This window comes from Sphaerodactylus townsendi, linkage group LG05 (assembly GCF_021028975.2).
Source record: "Sphaerodactylus townsendi isolate TG3544 linkage group LG05, MPM_Stown_v2.3, whole genome shotgun sequence".
Classification (NCBI taxonomy): domain Eukaryota; kingdom Metazoa; phylum Chordata; class Lepidosauria; order Squamata; family Sphaerodactylidae; genus Sphaerodactylus; species Sphaerodactylus townsendi.
Window position 1 is genome coordinate 82,597,480 of NC_059429.1, and position 19,035 is coordinate 82,616,514.

The 19,035-nt window shown below is 41.1% G+C and overlaps 1 protein-coding gene across 5 annotated transcripts in view; it reads left to right on the forward strand.

Annotated features, from left to right (window-relative positions):
• ANKS1A (ankyrin repeat and sterile alpha motif domain containing 1A) overlaps positions 1–19,035 on the forward strand; it is a 145,827-nt gene that overhangs the window by 13,090 nt on the left and 113,702 nt on the right. For 3 of the 5 annotated variants that reach the window (XM_048497688.1, XM_048497689.1, XM_048497690.1), the window contains exons 2-4: positions 12,007–12,087; positions 13,804–13,960; positions 16,775–16,837. In XM_048497688.1, the coding sequence (XP_048353645.1) occupies positions 12,007–12,087; positions 13,804–13,960; positions 16,775–16,837 (301 nt within the window). The remainder of the gene's footprint in view (positions 1–12,006; positions 12,088–13,803; positions 13,961–16,774; positions 16,838–19,035) is intronic. The other 2 variants (XM_048497694.1, XM_048497695.1) reach the window with 1 other exon arrangement.

Here is a 19,035-nt window from a genome sequence, read left to right on the forward strand (position 1 = left end):
GTTTCCCCCACTGAGGGGACCCACAGTACCTTCCATTGTTCTCCTGTTCTCACAGCAGCCCTGTGAGATAGGTTAGGTTGAAAATCTGCGAGTAGCCCAAGGTCACCCAGCAAGCTTCCATGGCAGAGTGGGGATTTGCATCTAGGTTTCCCAAATCGTAGCCAGACAACCTAACGTCCACATCACACTTTAGAGTGTTCTTCCCACAAATATTTTTTTAGTTCTGGATCTGAACATCTGGTGCCAGACAAAAACGTACCATTTCACCCAGATTTTGAGTGCTGCTGATGTTTTAAATTTGTATTCTTTTGTTTTAGTTCCATGGCTGAGAATACCAAATAGTATTTTTACTCTGTTTTTATTGGCTTTGCTGATTTTTGTTGCTTGTGACTCATTGTATAGCAGTTCAGCTTTGAATGAAGAAATTATTTTTTAATTCTGCTGATATGGTGGCAGTGCATGTTGTATTATTGTTCTTAGGAATTAACAGGTTACAATTTGGGATACAAATATTTTTAATAAATAGAACCATTTTCTGCTTATTTAATGCTTTCAGGGCCTTCCTAAACAAGTTTAAACCCAAGAACTACAAATGCGTTTTCAGCCTTACAAATTAGTTCTCTTAGCCCTACAAATTGGTTCTCTTAGATGAAAAGATTTTGGCACTTCTGCTTTTTTCACTGTGAAGTTTGTGTATGGTGTTGATGGTTGCAAAATTTTAAAGTTGTAAATAGGGAAATAGTCTTGCAGTCTCCTGAAATATCGTCTCCTGAAATATCCTCACTTGTATTCTGCAACACACCAAAACAGTTATATCACATTGACCAAGGTTTTTCTAAAGCTTGATCTGCATGTTCAGCAAAATCACGTAGCAGTACTTTGTGGTACTCCAACAGTTAAGATTTCAGAGTGGATTCCAGCAAACTATCACATTAGGTGGAGTGTTGCACTCAAACCCTTTGGTCATGCTAGTTTTCTGAAATGCTTGAGGGTATTTTTAGAAGGAGCATTCCATGCAAATGGAATATTGCATTTTGAAATGGGATATTGCAAAAAAGACTTTTGGCATTCAGCTGAGTTCATGCAGTTCAGCCCCTAGTTTACTGACATCAAGTAGCTGTGGATTTTGGTTAGCTGAACAGAAATGAGCAGCTTGTAGAAGGATGGCTTTTTAAAAATATTATGTAGTATTTAGTTCATGAGAAGCAGGACTCTGACTGCCAAGTCATGGCAGTGCTGTGCGGGATCCAGCTGTATGGAATTGTCTTCATGCAGCGCTCTGCATGAAACCACCCAGATACCACTTCATTTGAGTTGCATCAGGAGTTTCACTTTAATTAGATTTATTCAGTCCAAAGTGGAAATAATTTTAGTTATACATTCAGGTACCTTTGCTGGAAAGGGGTGGGGGTGTGGGGTTGAATATCAATCACAAAAACAAATCTTAATGACTTGGATCACATAACTAGTTTCTACTTGCTTTTTGTCTATTGCAGAGGTGACCCTGTACTGTAATAAACTGTTCTTCTGGCTCTAGGCACATCTGCTCATGCAAGTCCTATGACTGCCAAGGAGCCAAAATGTACCTAGCATGAGAGCACACTGTGCAGCAAAGGTCTGCCACCCTATTAAACAAAGAAAAGTGAAAATAAGATGTAAGATCCAAGTCAGTGCTTCCTGATTCATAGGGTTGGATTCAGGCATCTGTCATGAAAAGAGTGTAGATATTCTGTGTGTTTACCTTTTGATCTTAAAAGAATTAATTTGAGGGGGCACAGAAGCTGCATGTGCAAACAGTCATGTGGGTGGGGAGGGATACACTAAGATGGAGGAAGCCTCCCTCTAGAGGATTTTCACTGTGCCCATGCTACTGTGATTAAACTCTCGCCCAGATGAAGTGTCTGATATTCTACACCCAATCAACAGTAGTTAACTAAGGCAGGCTGTTCTTGATAATATGAGAGGTGTCACAGGTGTTAAGTATGCATAGATTTGCTTTTCTTTGTGCATTGTTTATTCATAGTTTTTGTATAGTATTTTAGTCCCCGAAAAGCTGGAAGCCTCCTAAGATAGGCTTCTAAAAATGGTCAGCTCAAAGGACGCAGTGGCTTACTGTGCTCTTAAAAGGGAATAAAAAAATTGTGAACACACTCTGTATTCTGCTTCTAGGTGAGTGAAATTTTTCAGATGTAGCTCATACTCATTGCCAAGCTTTGTTTTAAATTCTGACTGGCAGGTGCTTGTGTTTAGTTAATGGTAGTGATGTCATGGCCAAACCATGGGCTTGTGACTGAACATCCTTGCAAGTTCATGCACTGTTCCTCTCTTTCTTGGTTTGCATAAATCAGGGGTAGGGAACCTGCGGCTCGAGAGCCGCATGAGGCTCTTCTGCCCTTGCACTGTGGCTCCACGAGCCGCGCCGCTGGCCCCATCCTTGCCTGCCCTGAGGGCAGCAGGGCGGGCGCACCAACTGCCCGCGGCAGTGGGGTGGGCGCTTTCCTGGCAGCCGGCGAGGCCGAGCCGCTGGCCCCATCCTTGCCCACCCTGCAGGCAGCAGGGCGGACACATCCATGCGCTTCTCAGAATGAGCAGAGTAAAAGGGAAAAAACCCAATATATACAGTGTTATCTTTATTTTAAATGTCAAAAATTATTTGCGGCTCCAAGTGTTTTCTTTTCCCATGGAAAACAGGTCCAAATGGCTCTTTGAGTGTTAAAGGTTCCCTACCCCTGGCATAAATCATAATTTGCCATTACATCCAATTTGGATCAGCTATTGTTACTGCAATTCAGTGCCTTTGTGTGTGTGGGTGGGTGTTACAATGTTTTGTTTATATTGTTTTGAATGTGTTTTATATTCATTATATGGTAAGCTACCTGGAATTCTACAAGGGAGAAGGGCAGCTATACTCTGTGTCACCAAGAGATCTACATGTGATTGGTAGTTGTTCAGTGAACATGAAAGTAGCATCTTTCTGCTGTTGAAAATAGTCATAATAGCTTAAAAATAGTTTTTAAGCGCAGCTTTCATCAAAACATCTTTTTGTGCACTATTAAACATGGACCTTTGATAAAATAGCATTTAAAATACATTGGTTTTTAAACAGACTGAATGGCCATTTGTCAAGGGTGCTTTGATTGTGCATTCCTGCATGGTAGGGATTGGACTTGATCCTTGTGGTCTCTATGATTCTAGATGACTGTCAGCCAGACTAACTTGTGTCTATAGCGCCTGCCATTGAGTCAGCTTCAGTAGGCTCCGACCATTTTAAGACTGTCCCCAGAATTTCCTGTAGTTACAGCTCATCTGAGGGCTATTTCCATGTAAAAAGTAAATAAAATTTGATTATCCTGGCAATCACATGCACGTGTGGTTTTTTCTTTTTCTATTAAATTAGAAATATTCAAAGCTTTACAGATTGAAGATTAAAATAGCAGCTGCTTGGAGGACTGGTCTACTTCCCGTAAGAGGCACTGGATAGACCTAGCCTCCACAGAAGTCAGTATTGTCTTCACTTTCAATTGCTGGTACTCCTACACGCTGTGGAGGCCAGGTCTACCTGATGCTTCTTGGAAGGGTGTTGACCAGTCCAAATGGTTGCTTTCTAATCTGCGAAGCTTCAAATAGTGCTAATTTAAAAGAACGAACCACATGTGCATGGGATCACCAGGATAATCAAACTTTATTTATCTGCTTTTAACATGGAAATAGCCCTTAGATGAACTGCAAGCACAGGAGATTCCTGGGGCCAACCTTAAAGTGGCCGTGGCAGCACAGAGCCTATTGAAGCTGACTCAAAATGGCAGGCGCTACTATAGGAACAGGTAAATCTTGCTGATAGTCATCCAATGCACTATAAATGCTATTTTATCAAAGGATCGTGTTTAATAGTTCTCAGAAAGATGTTATTGACGAAGGCAGCACTTAAAAACTATACTTTAAAGCTACTAGGGAATTGGAAAACTATACTTTAAAGCTACTTGGGAATCAGAAAGGGAAAGAACTAGGACTACAGCGAAGGCACTAGGACTACAGCGAAGCATTCCACTACAAAGAAGGCCCAGAAAGAAGTGACGGATTAATTCAGAAATCTCCTGAGACAGAGTATAATAAATGTTTCAAATAAATACAATACATAACAATAAAGTACATAATATTGAAGCTCCCTTAGTGCTGGTAACATTTGTTATTTTCTAACAAGCCTATAAGAAAAGTGTGACTGGTAAGCAAAACATATCTAATCAGCAGTGCAATAGAATTAGGATTGCAAAATCAGAAAACAATGCAAACTGAAACAGTATAAATATGGCACAGAATAGGCAGTGCAAAGAGTGTATTTTTAATAGAAGACATTGTAATGAGAACAGATAAAACATACAATAACCAGTGCAATTTTATTCTTATCCCATTTATAAAATCTTGCACTGTTGCTTGTGACTGCTTCATCAAGAAAAATAGACAACTAAAATTGCTATTAGGGATGGCATTAATATATATGTGAATCAATTTCTGGCAGTTTGCTATTCTTAATTGTTTCTTCATGTTGATATAAAAAATTCATACCTTTCTAGGCTTTAAAAGCATCTTACTACTTAAAAAAACACTCTGTAGCTGTGGTTCTCAACCTTCCTAATGCTACGACCCTTTGATACAGTTCCTCATGTTGTGGTGACCCCCAACCCTAACATTTATCCATTTTACAGATGGAGAACACTGATGCAGAGGGTCTTAGGCGACCCCTGTGAAAGGGTTGTTCGACCCCCAGGTTGAGAACTGCTGCTCTATAGATTACAAAAATAACTATAAATAAAATCTCTGTTCAAATGCCACCACATAGTTGAACAGTCTTTTACAAAAGCATTCTTCTGTATGCTAGCTGTAATGTTTATTATCCTACTGAGGAAATTTCCTGGGGCCAGTTGATGCTCCATTTTGAGCATAATTCTGTAAGTGTTTTCTCTTGGTTAAGTGTGCCTAAGGCTGCAACTTGGAAGTAAGCCAGCGTGGTGTAGTGGTTAAGAGCAGGTGGATTCTAATCTGGAGAACCCCTCTCCTCCACCTGACTCCCACCACTTAACAACATGGGGCTTCATGGGCCTAAAAGAACATACTGTGGGATTATCTTCCTTCTCCTTTTCCATTCAATTTCCCTCTACGCCCTCCACATATATTTAGTGCAACCATTACCATAGTACCATCAGTGAATCGTGCATTGAATGTGCATTGAATAGTAGACAGGTTCTTGCCTTAAGGATTAGTTTAAAAATACGGACCTTTAGTTACAATTCATTATAAATGTATGATGAACTAATGGTGAAAAGGTAGTTCATTTTACAGCAAAATTGCATTATAAAGAGTTATGGATCACTTTCCTCATTAGATATAGAAAGCTAGCAAATTCTCCATCATTTTATATTACCAAGATTAAAAATATTTTTACAAATATTTTATTCTTACCTGTGTAAATACAATAACTTTAGCTGACTTCTCAAGAGAGGTGCCATTCCTACAGATAACTTCCTATGAATTGTCATTGTAGGCTGTAAAATACAATGCAAGCAGAGAGTACTTTTAAAAAGACTCAGGCTCTACAGTACTGTAATAGTGCTTATGCATACTTTCAAATCCTGTGTTTGCTAATTCTGTAGCATGTCAAGGTGTTTGGCAAACATTCTGTCCTTTATTCAGTGGGAAAGATACAGTTCTTAGCAGGACTGTTTTCCATTTCTGTATTCACTATCTGTCACTTGGCATAATCCAATTTACAGTGTGCAATAGAAGTGTAAGTTTTTACATGCTAGAAGAACACTGTATATAGTATGGATTGTTTGGACTAAAATGTTCTTTCTTGTGTCTTTTAATACAGATGTTTTTGGGGAGGTTCTTCACTTTGGATTCTAATTTGCATGGTCCTTACTATGGAATTTAAACACAAGCTTTCTTCTTCTGTGGAGAAGTAATCCATGCAGTAGTGTTTCAAACAGTGTTTTCCATATATATTGTTCCCAGAGTATTGATTGCCTGGGCATCTAGACATGTAGTGGTTGTGCCTGGGTATCATAAACTTGCTTAGTCCAGTACCTGAGTATTTCTTGAAAATGCTGAGCTGCAGGGCTGCCTCCTAAGCTGTTTGTTGTGCCACAGTCACCTGCAGGATGGCAGAGCAAAAAGCCAGTCTGTGGACCTGGAACAGCAGTGCATCAGGGTCATGGTGGAGGGGGCTTGGGAGGAGCTCTGACAGATAGGACAGCTGCTGTCTATCAGGGGGCAAAGGAACAGGGGATAAGAGAGTTGGTGACGCAAGCCCAGAGGTGGGGAAAAACACGAGTAGACAGGTTTGTTCTGAACCACCATCTGACCCCTTCATCCTGAAAAGGATGAGGGCAAGGCTGGGGGACAGTCCAAAATCTAAGGAAATGGAAGGATATCCCAGAAAACGGCATACAGACCCCCATCATAGCTACCCCCTGAGGGACCTTCCCCATTGCATGGTTGACATGGGGCGCACACTCTCAGGGGAAAGGTTTGTCAGGGCCTCATAGGTATCTTCTAGTGGGTAGGGGCATGTGCAATCCCCATGATGTTGCCTAGTGCCTCCCCAGACAGTGATAGAGTTGGTGCTGCATGTATCCTCAAGTGCATGCATCCTCAAGTTACCACCTGCCAGAAACTTCACTGTTTCCCTCCATTCCTAACTCCATCCTTCCAGTCCCTTCTTTTCCCTAACAGAGACATGAGGATGTCGTAGGCAGGTGCATGGAGACTTTATTGAGGGGGAACCTGTCTCTAAATCATTGCCTTGTTTTGCCTGCTGACCATCCTCTCTCCACTTCATGGATTCATGGCATGGTGGCTGTTGTGCAGCAGCTGCAGGCTTGGCTGGTACTGACCGTGGTGACGCCCTTGCTTGCTGAATGCATTCTCAATGGGCCCAGTTTCTTGACTTTGCAAATGACAGTGGGTGCAACATCTGTTGGGGAAAGTAGCAACAGCATGTGAAGTGACAGCTGCAGCCCAGGAGCTACCACATGGGGGTGGCTAGGTTGTGATTCCCTCCTGTGCCCCCCTAAGCCAAGTTGATTTCCCCACTCCTGCACATTAAGCCTTCTGGGTGACCTTGGGCTAGCCACAGTTCTTAGGTACTCTCCCAACCCCAGCTACCTCAAAAGGTGTCTGTTGTGGGGAGAGGAAAGGAGTTCATAAGCCACTTTGAGTCTCTTACAGGAGATAAAGGTGGGGTATAAATTCAAACTCTTCTTTTTGATGCCCTTCTTGCCACACCTGTGCCCTTGTAGTTGAGTATGAGGGGACCCCAGGGCGAAGTATGCAAGGCCAGAAAGGGAGCTTGCCTGTGGGGGTGAAGTTTCACCTCTCTGTTATACACCATTTTTTCCCCTGTATTTTTTGGATCTGGGTTTTAAAAACCAGGAAATTTTTGAAAAACCTGGGAAAAAACCTGGCTTTTCCTGTTTTTTAATTCAAAATTTTTCATTGATTGCTGAGCTGAATGCTGGGTCCAGCTGAGAGAAGCCTAGTGTTCAAGCTCTCTGCCACTTCCAAGTCCATGTGGACTTCGGAGGAGGTATTCAGAGGGGTTTTCTTCCATTTTTAAAATGGTGGTGGGGCCAGAGTAATCCAAAAATGCCAAAAAATAAATAAATCAGTGATCTTTTGGGATCCACTTTTTGGTTCCTTTAAATTACCATCATTTTTTGGACTGAAAATACTCGCTTTTTAGGTTCATTTTTGGTTTAGCTTTATCCAGACTCACAGCCGTAGTCTGCTAGATTTCTGGCCGCTGGTTCCTGGCTGCTTGGCTGTACAGCCTGCAAAGTAAATTCAGAGAGAGGGCTTGGACACACAGGAAGCATGAACTTTGCTCTCCAGGGAGGGTAGTTGTGCACTGGTTCAGCCATGCAATGCCTAGTGCTAGCCATTGTGCTACGAGTGAGCCCAGTGTGCATGGTGTCAGAAAAACAGTGCAAATTGCTAGCTCCAAGTGGTTGCCCCCTCTCCCCCAGTGTGTCCTGTGTTCACACTGAAAAGTTTGTATGTCCAGAAAGGTTTTTATGAAATGGGAGGGCCCTGTTATTGGCCTCTGCTCAGGGGGATTGGTTGGCATCTTCCACTGCCCCATTTCCCAGTCGCTTGGTTGGTTTTCACAACCAACTGTGGCTGTAGAGGTGGGGCTGCCTTTTTTGCAGACTGTTAATGCAGCCCTATAGGCTGTACCACAGTTTTGCTAGAGTATCTTTTTTCCAGAAAAAAAGGGCCGCTCCCAGCCTGAAAGGGCTGAGGGTGCCATCTAACATCAGTCCTGCCCCTAGGAATGCACCATTTGGTGCCAGTGGAAGCCCCTGTTCTGGAGGTGTGCTGTCATGATGGCTGCAATAGCACCCTCTTCCTGCACTCCTACACCACTCTCCAATGCTGGTGTATGTACTGTGGTGGTGTTGTAAATGCCCTTTATGCTAGTGCAAGTGACATTTGCATTAGCACCTCGGACAAGCTGCCTCCACAGCACTCCCCCCCCCCCCCGATTGTGCTGTAAATGTTTAGCACCCTCCTAAACAGTGCTTCTTCCTGAAATGTTGGAGAATTATGATTAGAATTACGCCTAACCTTACTCACTGACATTGTATGGTTGTCTCTACCCCTTGGGGCAGTCATTTTGTCTCTCTGTGTCAAAATCCCAAGGTGCTCACAGGTTGGGGACCCTGGTCTAGACCATGATTTACATAGATTGTCCTCAAAAGCTACTTGTAAGTTGTATCTGAAATAGCCTTCCAGAAAAGACTGTTGTTACAATTTCAGAAGTTGTGTACTGCTGAACTTTTTCAGAGGGTATTTTGTACAAGTAGCTGGTTTGTCTTCTGTAATCTATTTCTTTCTCAAAGTAGTTTTAATATTTGTAAGCTGTCTTGTATGTATATGAAGAAAGGTGGAATTGGAATAGTCTAAAAATAATAAGAAACACTTCTTATTCTATTGCCAGGAAGTATATGAACTTGACTTCTGTATTAAGTTATGTTGCTTGGCTGTGCTTCAACAAGGGAAGTAGACTACATTTCACTGCTGTAATTGAATTTGCTTTTTGGATAAAGAGAAATATGCACCATGTTTCTGCAGCATTTTACCTTTCATTTGGAATTGCTTTTGTAACATCAGATATATAAATGGCCTATCCTTTATTTTGCCTTGCACTAATAGTTATGGTTTAGGGCAAACTTCTTTTCTATGTATGTGTTATCACTGAGAATTAATTCCATTTATTAATTACTTATATCAAATTGCATTTACTAATCTTTCCATTTTATATTAATTGCTTGCTTTTATTAGTCACTTGTAACTACTCACTTTTAGAAATAAGAAAACTTCTGATTCTCAATTTGAGCTGAATAAGGAGTCAAGCAGCCTGGATATCTAAGCTTAATGTTGATTAGGCAAGTCTCGTAGGAGAAAGATAGAGGATATGTATCATTAGCATTTAGGAGAAGATGAAAGTTGCATTTTGTTTTTGGCTTATCAATATTTCTTCTTGGCTTCTTTGTTCTGTCATTATATGCAAGCTTGCAAAGACCAGAACCTTAAAACAATGCCAAAGGTTGGTCAGTGTGAAACATTGTCTTAATGAAGTGGAAAAATACAAGTGCCTATGAACAAAGAATCGTTAACCTGTCAAAAATTCCACAAAGTGACTTCTGTCTGTCTGGTGACTGAAGGACATTACGTTTTTGTATGTTATTCCAAGGTGTCAAGAATTCTGTGATGTATAGGAATTTAATGATTTAGCACGCGATGCTTTTCTATGTAAGGGTCAGTACCAAAGCCAAAGTTGAGTCTTTCCTCCTAGGGTACTATTGCAATCTGTTTCTCTCTAATAAACTTACTAACTTCTTAAGATCCTTTGTCCTTGTCAGTTTCTTTGATTCTCTAAACAAGAATTGGGTAACTTATCCTGTTCCCTCAAATTGGGGTAACATCTGTATGGACTGGCAATGTCTTCCCAGAACCTACAATCAACTATAAAAATAGCTGTGCTGTCAGATTGTGGATAGATTGTGCAGAGCTACCGTTTGTTTTGGTGTTGCCAATGCATGTAAAATTTAATTAAGCAGGTGATTGCTTTATGGTCTTTTGAGCCTATTGTGAACATTTGGTGTATGAGGAGCCAGAATTAATTGGGAAGGGAATGATATCTCATTTATCACTGAAGAGGCAAGGTATCCTCATTGCTTCATCAGTGAATGCTGCTTGTCATGCCTAGCACATCACAACCATTTTAGGACTTCCTGTACATGTTAGTTCTCTCTTTGTATGGCTGCATGTCCTGTTTGAAAATCATTTTAATTACTGTAGCAGTTAAAAGAGAACATGTGTATCTAATAGATTTGACTCAGAATATTGTGCTAAAATAATGGCTTTATAGTGGATGAAAGAATTAAAGTTTGGTCTCTTTCATACATAAAAGAGTGCGGAGTATGACCTTGAATTGGTTGACTGCATTTCTCTGGGAATAGGGACAGCAGGTAGCACTAGGGAAGGAGATGGCCCAGAGGCACCCCCTTAAAATGGTATCTGCTGAACACTAAATAATGTTGACTTCAAACCAAACATCAGCAATTAATGAAATACCATAAATTATACTAGTTCCATCATTAAAGTCTATTACCATCAATATTAATATAAAACACTATAAGGCACTGTAATTTGTCAGGCCTAGTTGACGAAGAGCTGTACTTCACTATTTATTTCAAAATGGATGATGGGGGATCAGGGATTAATGTGACAATAAATTAATATTTTACCCCAAACTGGAGTTCACTATTTTTCATAATGGTTACCTGCTAAATTAGTTCTCCCAAAGAACACTGGAGCATGAACTGGGAAATGTGGTCACTTTGAGTCTCTCCCTGCCCTCCTGCCCTGCAGGTTCAAAGGCTAGTTATTATCTTCATGGGCAGGGGTTACAGTTAGGCACTTTGGCATGTGGGAACCCCAGCAAAACAAGACTTCTTTTAGCTATAGTTTCAGTCTTGTTCTAGAACAGGGGTAGGGAACCTGCGGCTCTCCAGATGTTCAGGAACTACAATTCCCATCAGCCTCTGTCAGCATGGCCAATTGGCACTGTAATTTGTCCCTACCCCTGTTCTAGAATGACTATTTCTGCTAAATGAAACGCATAAAATTTTGTAGACCTTTTTATTATTGCTAATAATAGAAATACCAATCAGCACAACACAGGTGTAGCAAGGTGGGAAAGTGTCCGGTGCACTGGTGTGTCCTCCACCCCTGTCCTGCCCCGAATTCCCCCACCACACTCGGTGCATCACATACCCCCTGTCCCCTTGGAGCTATGCCTCTGCAGCAAGCGCCCGGTGCATCACATACCCCCTGTCCCCTTGGAGCTATGCCTCTGCAGCACACCTCTTGGTGGGTCAGTCAGTTAATTATTCTGATTGGTTGATGCTCCTGTTGGGCACACATCTACTCATTAGTTATTCTTTGTTCCTGGAAGACTGAAACATGACTGAAAGGTACTAGAATAAGTGCTAGGTAGGAGGAATTCTGACCACTCCAGAAGTTGCAGATGTTCAGATTCTGAGCATTTTCTGTATTTACAAATGGGTGTAGTTTGGACCTTGAATAGAATTTTCTAAATATATCCCCCCATATTTGTGGCTTGGTCAGTTTAGTTATAACTTTATTAGTGAGGTTTTTTAACTGACTGGTGGATTGGTAGCATTGCATCATATTGTTAATACCCTGATTGAAAAAAATATTCAGGATTTCTTTGCTCCTTATTGGACTACTGCATCTCTTTAAAAAAATGAACTGTAACAACCTGTTCTGTAATAAAACAATTAGTGAGGATATTTTATTTCCAAAAGTCATTGAAGAGAAAAATCTACAACATCTGTCTCCCTACCTGTTTATCTCACCTGGGTTTTGTTTGATAATGTCTGGTTTGTCTGACTGTATTAATGCATGGTTTTATTTTTACAGCATTTGGAGGGGGCCAAATGTGAATTGTGTTGACAGTACTGGATACACTCCATTGCACCATGCTTCTTTGAATGGTCACAAGTAAGTTGCTTATATATAGAATATGCCTAAGCTTCCCAAATAGTTAAAAACACCTCTGTATCATTTCCACTGGGCCCACAAATTCTGGGTGTTTTTTTTTTCAACTAACCAACCATTATGTCCAGCCTATCTCAGTACTACTTGTAATTTTTTAACATCAGAATAAAAAATGTATGCTAAGCACTCTGTTTGCACAGTATGTAAACTGCCTTGATCCATTGTGGGAAAGATGGTTTATCCATTCTAAACTTAATTAGTAAAACAAACCCCTTCACTGAAGAGGCAGCCAAGGGCATGTCTGACATTGGCAGGAATTCCAGGAGAACCAGATCTCTTCCCTTTCCCCTGGGCTGTCCATAGGTGAAGAACTCCCCTGCCTAGCCTCCTCATATCAAGGTTAATAGTACAGCCAGACGTCCCCTTTCTTTTGAGGACAAATTTTTTGATTAGCTGGATTAGTCTGTTAAAAGTAGTTTTTTTGTGGTACTTTGCAGAACCAGCTCTTCCCCACTCCAAAGATAATTTGAACTTTTTTTGTGGTGGCTCATTGATTTGCAGAATGATTGCACTGAATCTGTTGTTTTTTTTTACTGACAAAACATTTAAAACTATATCTCTGTTGTTTTGTCTCCTTCCATCCCTCTACCCACACTTTCAGTGGGAGAAACATATGTTTTTTGGGGGGTGCTGCTGCCTACAGTGAGATTTATGTTGTTTAGCAAATGGGAACCCACAGAGATGGGAGGGTGCAATGGAGGGACAGGCTTTCAGGTGGTGGTGGTGCTGTGGTGGGGGGGGGGGGAGGGGATGAGGCAGGCAGACCTGGTAGGAGCCTCTACTGGCCTAAAAGCTATGAAGGAGTCTCTACTGGCCTAAAAGCCTGACTTCAGTGTTGGCTCCAAGGATGTTGAGCAGGAAGTGGGTCTGATGGCAAGAAGGTAGTGAACTGAAGTGGATCTGCATCCTCAGAGGCCTGCCTGCCTTTGACAGCAGTTTCAGCAATGGTGGGGGCGAGGCTGACCCAGCGGTATGGAGTAGATGCTATGAATCCTGCATCAGTGAGGAGCTAGGCACACAAATGCAGAACCATGCTCCTGAAAAGTTTAAACCATCAATGTATTTTTTTCACTGTTTTCAGATTTTTTGGGCAGACCTGCAGAGTCCCCCAAATTTTCAGGAAAAAATATTTTTGTGTCACTGTGGTCCTGATCTGTAGATTTCGATATCTGCAAATTAGGGCATAAATGATTGTTATAAATTACAGTGTGTATGACTTCTTCAAAAACAAAACAAATTGAGACAGAACCTATCCACTGGCTTGCCAGTGCGTAATCCATATGCTTGAGGCATTTTTGATTAAACTAGAAACTTCTGAATTCTCAGCTGTTACTTTAGGATAATAGCTGAGCCTCCAGCCTTACCAATAAACTGAAGAAGTTGTTTACATGTGGCTTGAGTGAGCCTAAGGAATTTGTACAGCATGATTCTGGGCACATGAAATTACAAAGTGTTCCCAGAGTCTTTAGCAGGATTTTTTTTTTTTTACTGATAATTGTTCTTTGGATTTGAACCTACAAATATGTTGAGGTCTGTAAGAATGTTTTCAGACTGACTGTTTTTATGAAACCGTATGTGCTAGGCATTCTGTATATTAATTTTTCTGCATTATTTCCTGTCTAGACTTAAACTAATAGTGTCCTTTTCTGCATTCTCCAGGGATGTCGTGGAAGTTCTGCTGAGGAATGATGCATTAACAAATGTGGCTGACTGCAAAGGTTGCTATCCTCTTCATTTGGCAGCTTGGAAGGGGGATGCTGAGATAGTGAAACTGCTAATACACCAGGGACCATCTCACACTAAAGTGAATGAGCAGGTCTGCATATTTTTCTTTCATGAAAGGTCATGCTGGAATAAATGTTGTTAGCCTGTAAAGTGCCACTGGGCTCCTGTTCTATTTGGCTGCTACACATTGACATAGCTACCATTTGGAGAGAAGCTGAATATTGCACTCATTAAACTCTGGTTTATTTTCGATGTATTGCTTGAATAAAATTAAGCATTAATGCCATAAATTAAAGCAGAAAAAAATAATCTATCTTTATAAACCATCCTTTTGCCTGACTGCCTGATAAGGACCTCTCGAAGTGAGCAATATATGAGATGCAGTTGTTCACAGAAGAAATGCTAGTTGTTGATTTTCTTCCATTTGTCAGGTAGTTATTGTACCCATTTGTTTTTCAGTTAATCAGAGAAACTTTTAATCATCTTTGGATATGTTTCCCACCACATTTTCAACAAGTTAATCTTTTGGAAGTTATTAAAATGCAGCATTAGTTTATTGATAGTTAATTTATTAAAGAGTTGTTGATTTTTAAAGTAAGAGAAATAATTATCTCTGCTGTTTAACAGCATGTCATATTACAGGCATTTGTATCATAAGATTTGTTTTACTTGGAGACAAACATATTTATGACGCTTCCTGTTAAAAAACCACAGGGGTGTGTGTCTTGCAGTGTGCACACAATTCAAATAAAATGCTCACATTCATCAGTAGGCGTGGTGATTCGGTAAATTGAATTCCCTTGAATCAGTCTGAATTTACCAGTAAAAAAAATCCCAGGCTATTCAGCAGCGTGCTCCCTCCCACAAGCAGGGTTGTGCCTCCCCCCCTTTTCTGCTTTTCAAGGCATGCAAGCCTTGGAAAGATGGGAGGGGGGAGAAGGCAGCACAATCCTGCTTATGGGAGAAAGCGTCCTCCCTTCCACACATAGGATTGCTCCCGCTGTTCCTGCTTTTGAAGCCTTTTGGGGGCTGGAAAGCACCAGCAGGGGTAGTTCTCTCCCTCATGTCATTTCTCAAATGCCCTAGGGCTTGGGAAAGGTGGGGGGAGAGAACTGACACAATTTTGTGTTCCATTTTTTTAACACAAATATTTTGGGTAGGAGCCGAATCCAGTCAATTTATATTGGCTCTGTTGGCTTTACTGAGTCAAGAGTACCTAAACCCAAAATTTACTGATAGAAACTATTGGTGCTCAAGCCTATTGGTCAATTTATTTTGCATGCCTTCAGATATCATAACAAACTGCTTTTCTGTGATATGCATGAATGCAGCTTTTTGTAATGTTTGTGAGCTCCTGTATCCTGTCTCTCCCCCCCCCACCCCCCGCAAAAAAAAAATCTTCATTCACATGTAGGTGCAATTGAAAGCTTCCAGGTTTGGATGCTTTGAATCAAGCTGTGATTTTTCCATGGTCTAAATCAGGGGTCTGCAACCTGCAGCTCTCCAGATGATCATGGACTATAAATCCCATCAGCCCCTGCCAGGATGGCCAATTTGGCCATGCTGGCAGGGGCTGATGGGATTTGTAGTCCATGAACATCTGGAGAGCCGCAGGTTGCAGACCCCTGGTCTAAATGCAGGCATTTGAGCAAATTAGAGTTTGCTTCTTTCCCAAAAGCTGGGATGCTAAACATTCCAGTCTAAAGGTGTATCTTGTGGGGAGAATATAAACTCTGATTTGCACGGGCACTCTAGCTGGATCTTTTATCAAAATGAAAACCTCGGTGACTCTTGATAGGCCTGGGTTGGGGAGGAAGCACACAAGAACAAAATGCAGTCATGTCCATCATGGACAAACAAAGGTTAATGGTGACATCTGAATGCAGCTTTTAATTTAGACTACTTTCTCCCTTTCTTTTGCTTCATGCATGAAGCATTGGCCTTCTAGGTATACACCTTGACAGATTTTGTTGAGTTGTAACTGATGATGGTTTTTTTTTAAAGGTTCCTTAAATTATTATTCTTCCTGCTCAAAAAAAAGTTTGGAATACTGGGGAGTATTCTGACCAAGTTGTGTTACAGTGGTGTAGCTGTAACATTGCTCATACTGTGGATGAGATATGTTTCTTCAATGGGAGAGAAACAAAATCATGAAGTAAGAGTTGCTCAATATTTTGTAGCTTCACAGTTCCTAGGTTATATGTGCTGGATTGCTGCCAGTTTGCGTGACAACAGCTAATTGTTGAAGTTCAGAACAAGTTTAAAAACTCAATTTCAAAGAGTGCTCAATTCATGACTGTGTGGCTTAACATCTGTGTTATCAAGTAGTTCAGAGAAGCTTTTCCAGAAATAGTCTATTCTTGGAACAAATTTGCTAGTTGAAACTGAAAAGTGCTGTTCCATTGCTAATTAGTAATATTCTTCATGTTAAATGGCTAAATGTGCATATTAAAATGGTATTTGATTACATTTTTTGCAACTCTTTTTCTAAAATTTGGGTTCTACTTACTGCACTCTCAAGTGCAGCTGTGAACATTCACTTTGTTCTGGCTAACACTGTTCAAGCTTTATGGAGTTGTTTAACATTATGTAGTGCTCCAGATGAGGTCATATGAAAGCGAATGGCCTTGTGGTTTCAGTTTCTGTCTAGCATGAGGTCAAATGTAGAAACAAATATTATTAAAAAGTAGCAGACCATAAATGATTCAGTTGATATTTGTATACTGTTCTTAAACAGTAAGTACACTTATATTGACTACAGATATGGCCAACAAAATTAATGACTTTTCATTGGAATGAAGCATTGTCATGTTCTGTCATTCCTCTCCTTCAGAGTCACCCACTGCTTTGCTGCTGTATCTCGCCCATTTCATCATCACATTTTCTTTTCCTCTCCTTTTTGTAGAATGCTCTTGAGATCAAAGAACTCAAAAAGTACGGCCCCTTTGATCCCTATATCAATGCCAAGGTGTGTACTTTGCTGCCAGAATTTTACATCATCATTCCAAACTATGTTTTGTAAATTCAGTTGGCTGATAATTCCTATTCAGGGTTGGGAGGGTGAGGTTTGTAAAATGTAGTCACTTCACTGTAGAATTTATTTTAAATCACCTGTGGAGGCTGCTGGGGGGAATTCTATTTAGTACTTTAGTGGGTTCCTCCTTTCCTTTGACTTGCTATATTTAATACACTGGTCAGTTCTTCAGTTCTCATTGAAAGTAGGAGTCAAGAATGTTTACATATTGTTTCGCAGGTTTAATAGCTAAGAGAATATTATCACTCTTCTTGAATAAAAAAGGCACATATTGACTGAAGAGCTTTTCTTAGCCAGGTGCAGTGGTAAGATACAATATTTATGCAGTAAAAACAAAACACTCTTCCAAGTCATTTGAACTAGATGAAATCAAGATCTACCAGACCACAGTCACACAGCCCAGAAAACCCAGGCCAACTAAATGAAATCAGTTTGCTGGGGTTGGCATTTCAGTCTAAAATAACTTAGTCATTTCAGTCTAAAATAACTTGTGAAGACAGTAAAGTCTCTGTGTATCTATGTGTGTATGTGTATAGTATGTGTGCATATATTGTGTGTGTGTTGACATCAAATCACTGCTTTGTCTTAGTCTTGCCTGTCTTCTTCCCTTTTTTGGTAGCAGTTTTTTCTTGATAAATCAAATGATTCACCAGAGTTCAGTGTTTCCTGAAGGAGGTCAGAGGTCACTGTGTAACATAGTAGTATATTTGAACCAGTCTTTTTAATTAAATCATTGTTGTAATCAAGTACACAAGTTATATGTCGAAGTATAATGTCCATTTAAGATACCAGAATTACTTCAGCTAGTATTTTGGGTATACCCAAATATTTGTCAAAGTCCTACCAAAATCCTACTATTTTTTACTTATATGAATTTAACCAGGTGCATAAAATTAGGGCTGCCAACACTGGGCTGAAAAATACCTGGAGATTTTGAGGGTGGAGACTGAGGAGGATGGGTGTCAGAGAGCAGAGGCACTTCAATTGGGTATAATGCTATAGAGTCCACCTTCCAAAGCAGCCATTTTCTCCAGCTGATCTCTGTTGCCTGGAGATCAATGGTAATCCCAGGAGATCTTCAGCCACCAACTGGAGATTGGCAGACCTATCATACAATCCAGTCTCGAAATTATTGTAAGAAAGTTAATTTGAATTTAAGCCCATCCCTTTCTCCATTGAGCAGGGTGACATCTGGGTTATTGTCAGCTACCATTCAGGAAGGCAGGGGTTAAATAAAAACTTCCCAGGCTCCTCTCTGTGCTGCGGCTCCACCCCGTCTCCTGTGCTCCAGTTTGTTCCCTGCCTTAGGAAGAGCAGGCATGGTGGCTTTTAGAGCCACCATTTTTTCCTTTTTTCGGGACGTTATATCAACTGTTTGATTCTAAATTTCACCGGGAGTTTATTAAGCCTTCCTCTCAAGCGGCTGAGCACTCCCATCGCCACCGTACTGACCGGCAGATTGCCTAACAGCTTGAAGCGGTGAGCAATTGATACTTCGATCCCTCCTCCTCTCCTCTTCACCATGCCTCGGGGAGAAAAGCTTCTGTCCTCTGAGGAGGACAGCAAAGGCAGCCAAAGGTCCCAGGAGAATCTGGGCAGAGCAGCCAGTCCCCAGAGGAGTGAGCCTTCGCGCCAAAATGAAAAGGCACGCAAAGTGGTGGACGGCGGTTCTGCCACTCCCTGGAACAGTCCAATGCACTCTGGTGTACCGAGTCAGGACTGCTTAATGGCTCAAACAGAACAGGAGGAGGCTTCAAATCCTGAAGAGAGTGGTAAGATTTCCTTAGGAGATTTAAAGACTGAAATTTTTGCCTTCATTAAGGGCGCCTTTCAGCAGGAAAAGGCAGTAATGAGAGAGGAGATGTTAACCCTCTATAGATCACAGATGGATTTCTGTCCCCCCAGTCCCTCTCTCAGTTCTATCCCAACCTCTAAGGACTCCATTAGAGAAAATAAAAGGGCTGGCTCTGCCTGGCAAATCAAGGCTGCTCCCAAAAAAGCCAAAACTAATCCCTGTACCCACTGTGGACTCCTCAAATTCTGAGACCCAGGGTAAGGAAGAGGGGGAGTTACTCTCTGATCAGGAGGATTTAGAGGAGATGCAGGTCACTGAGCAATCCTCCCGCCTATTT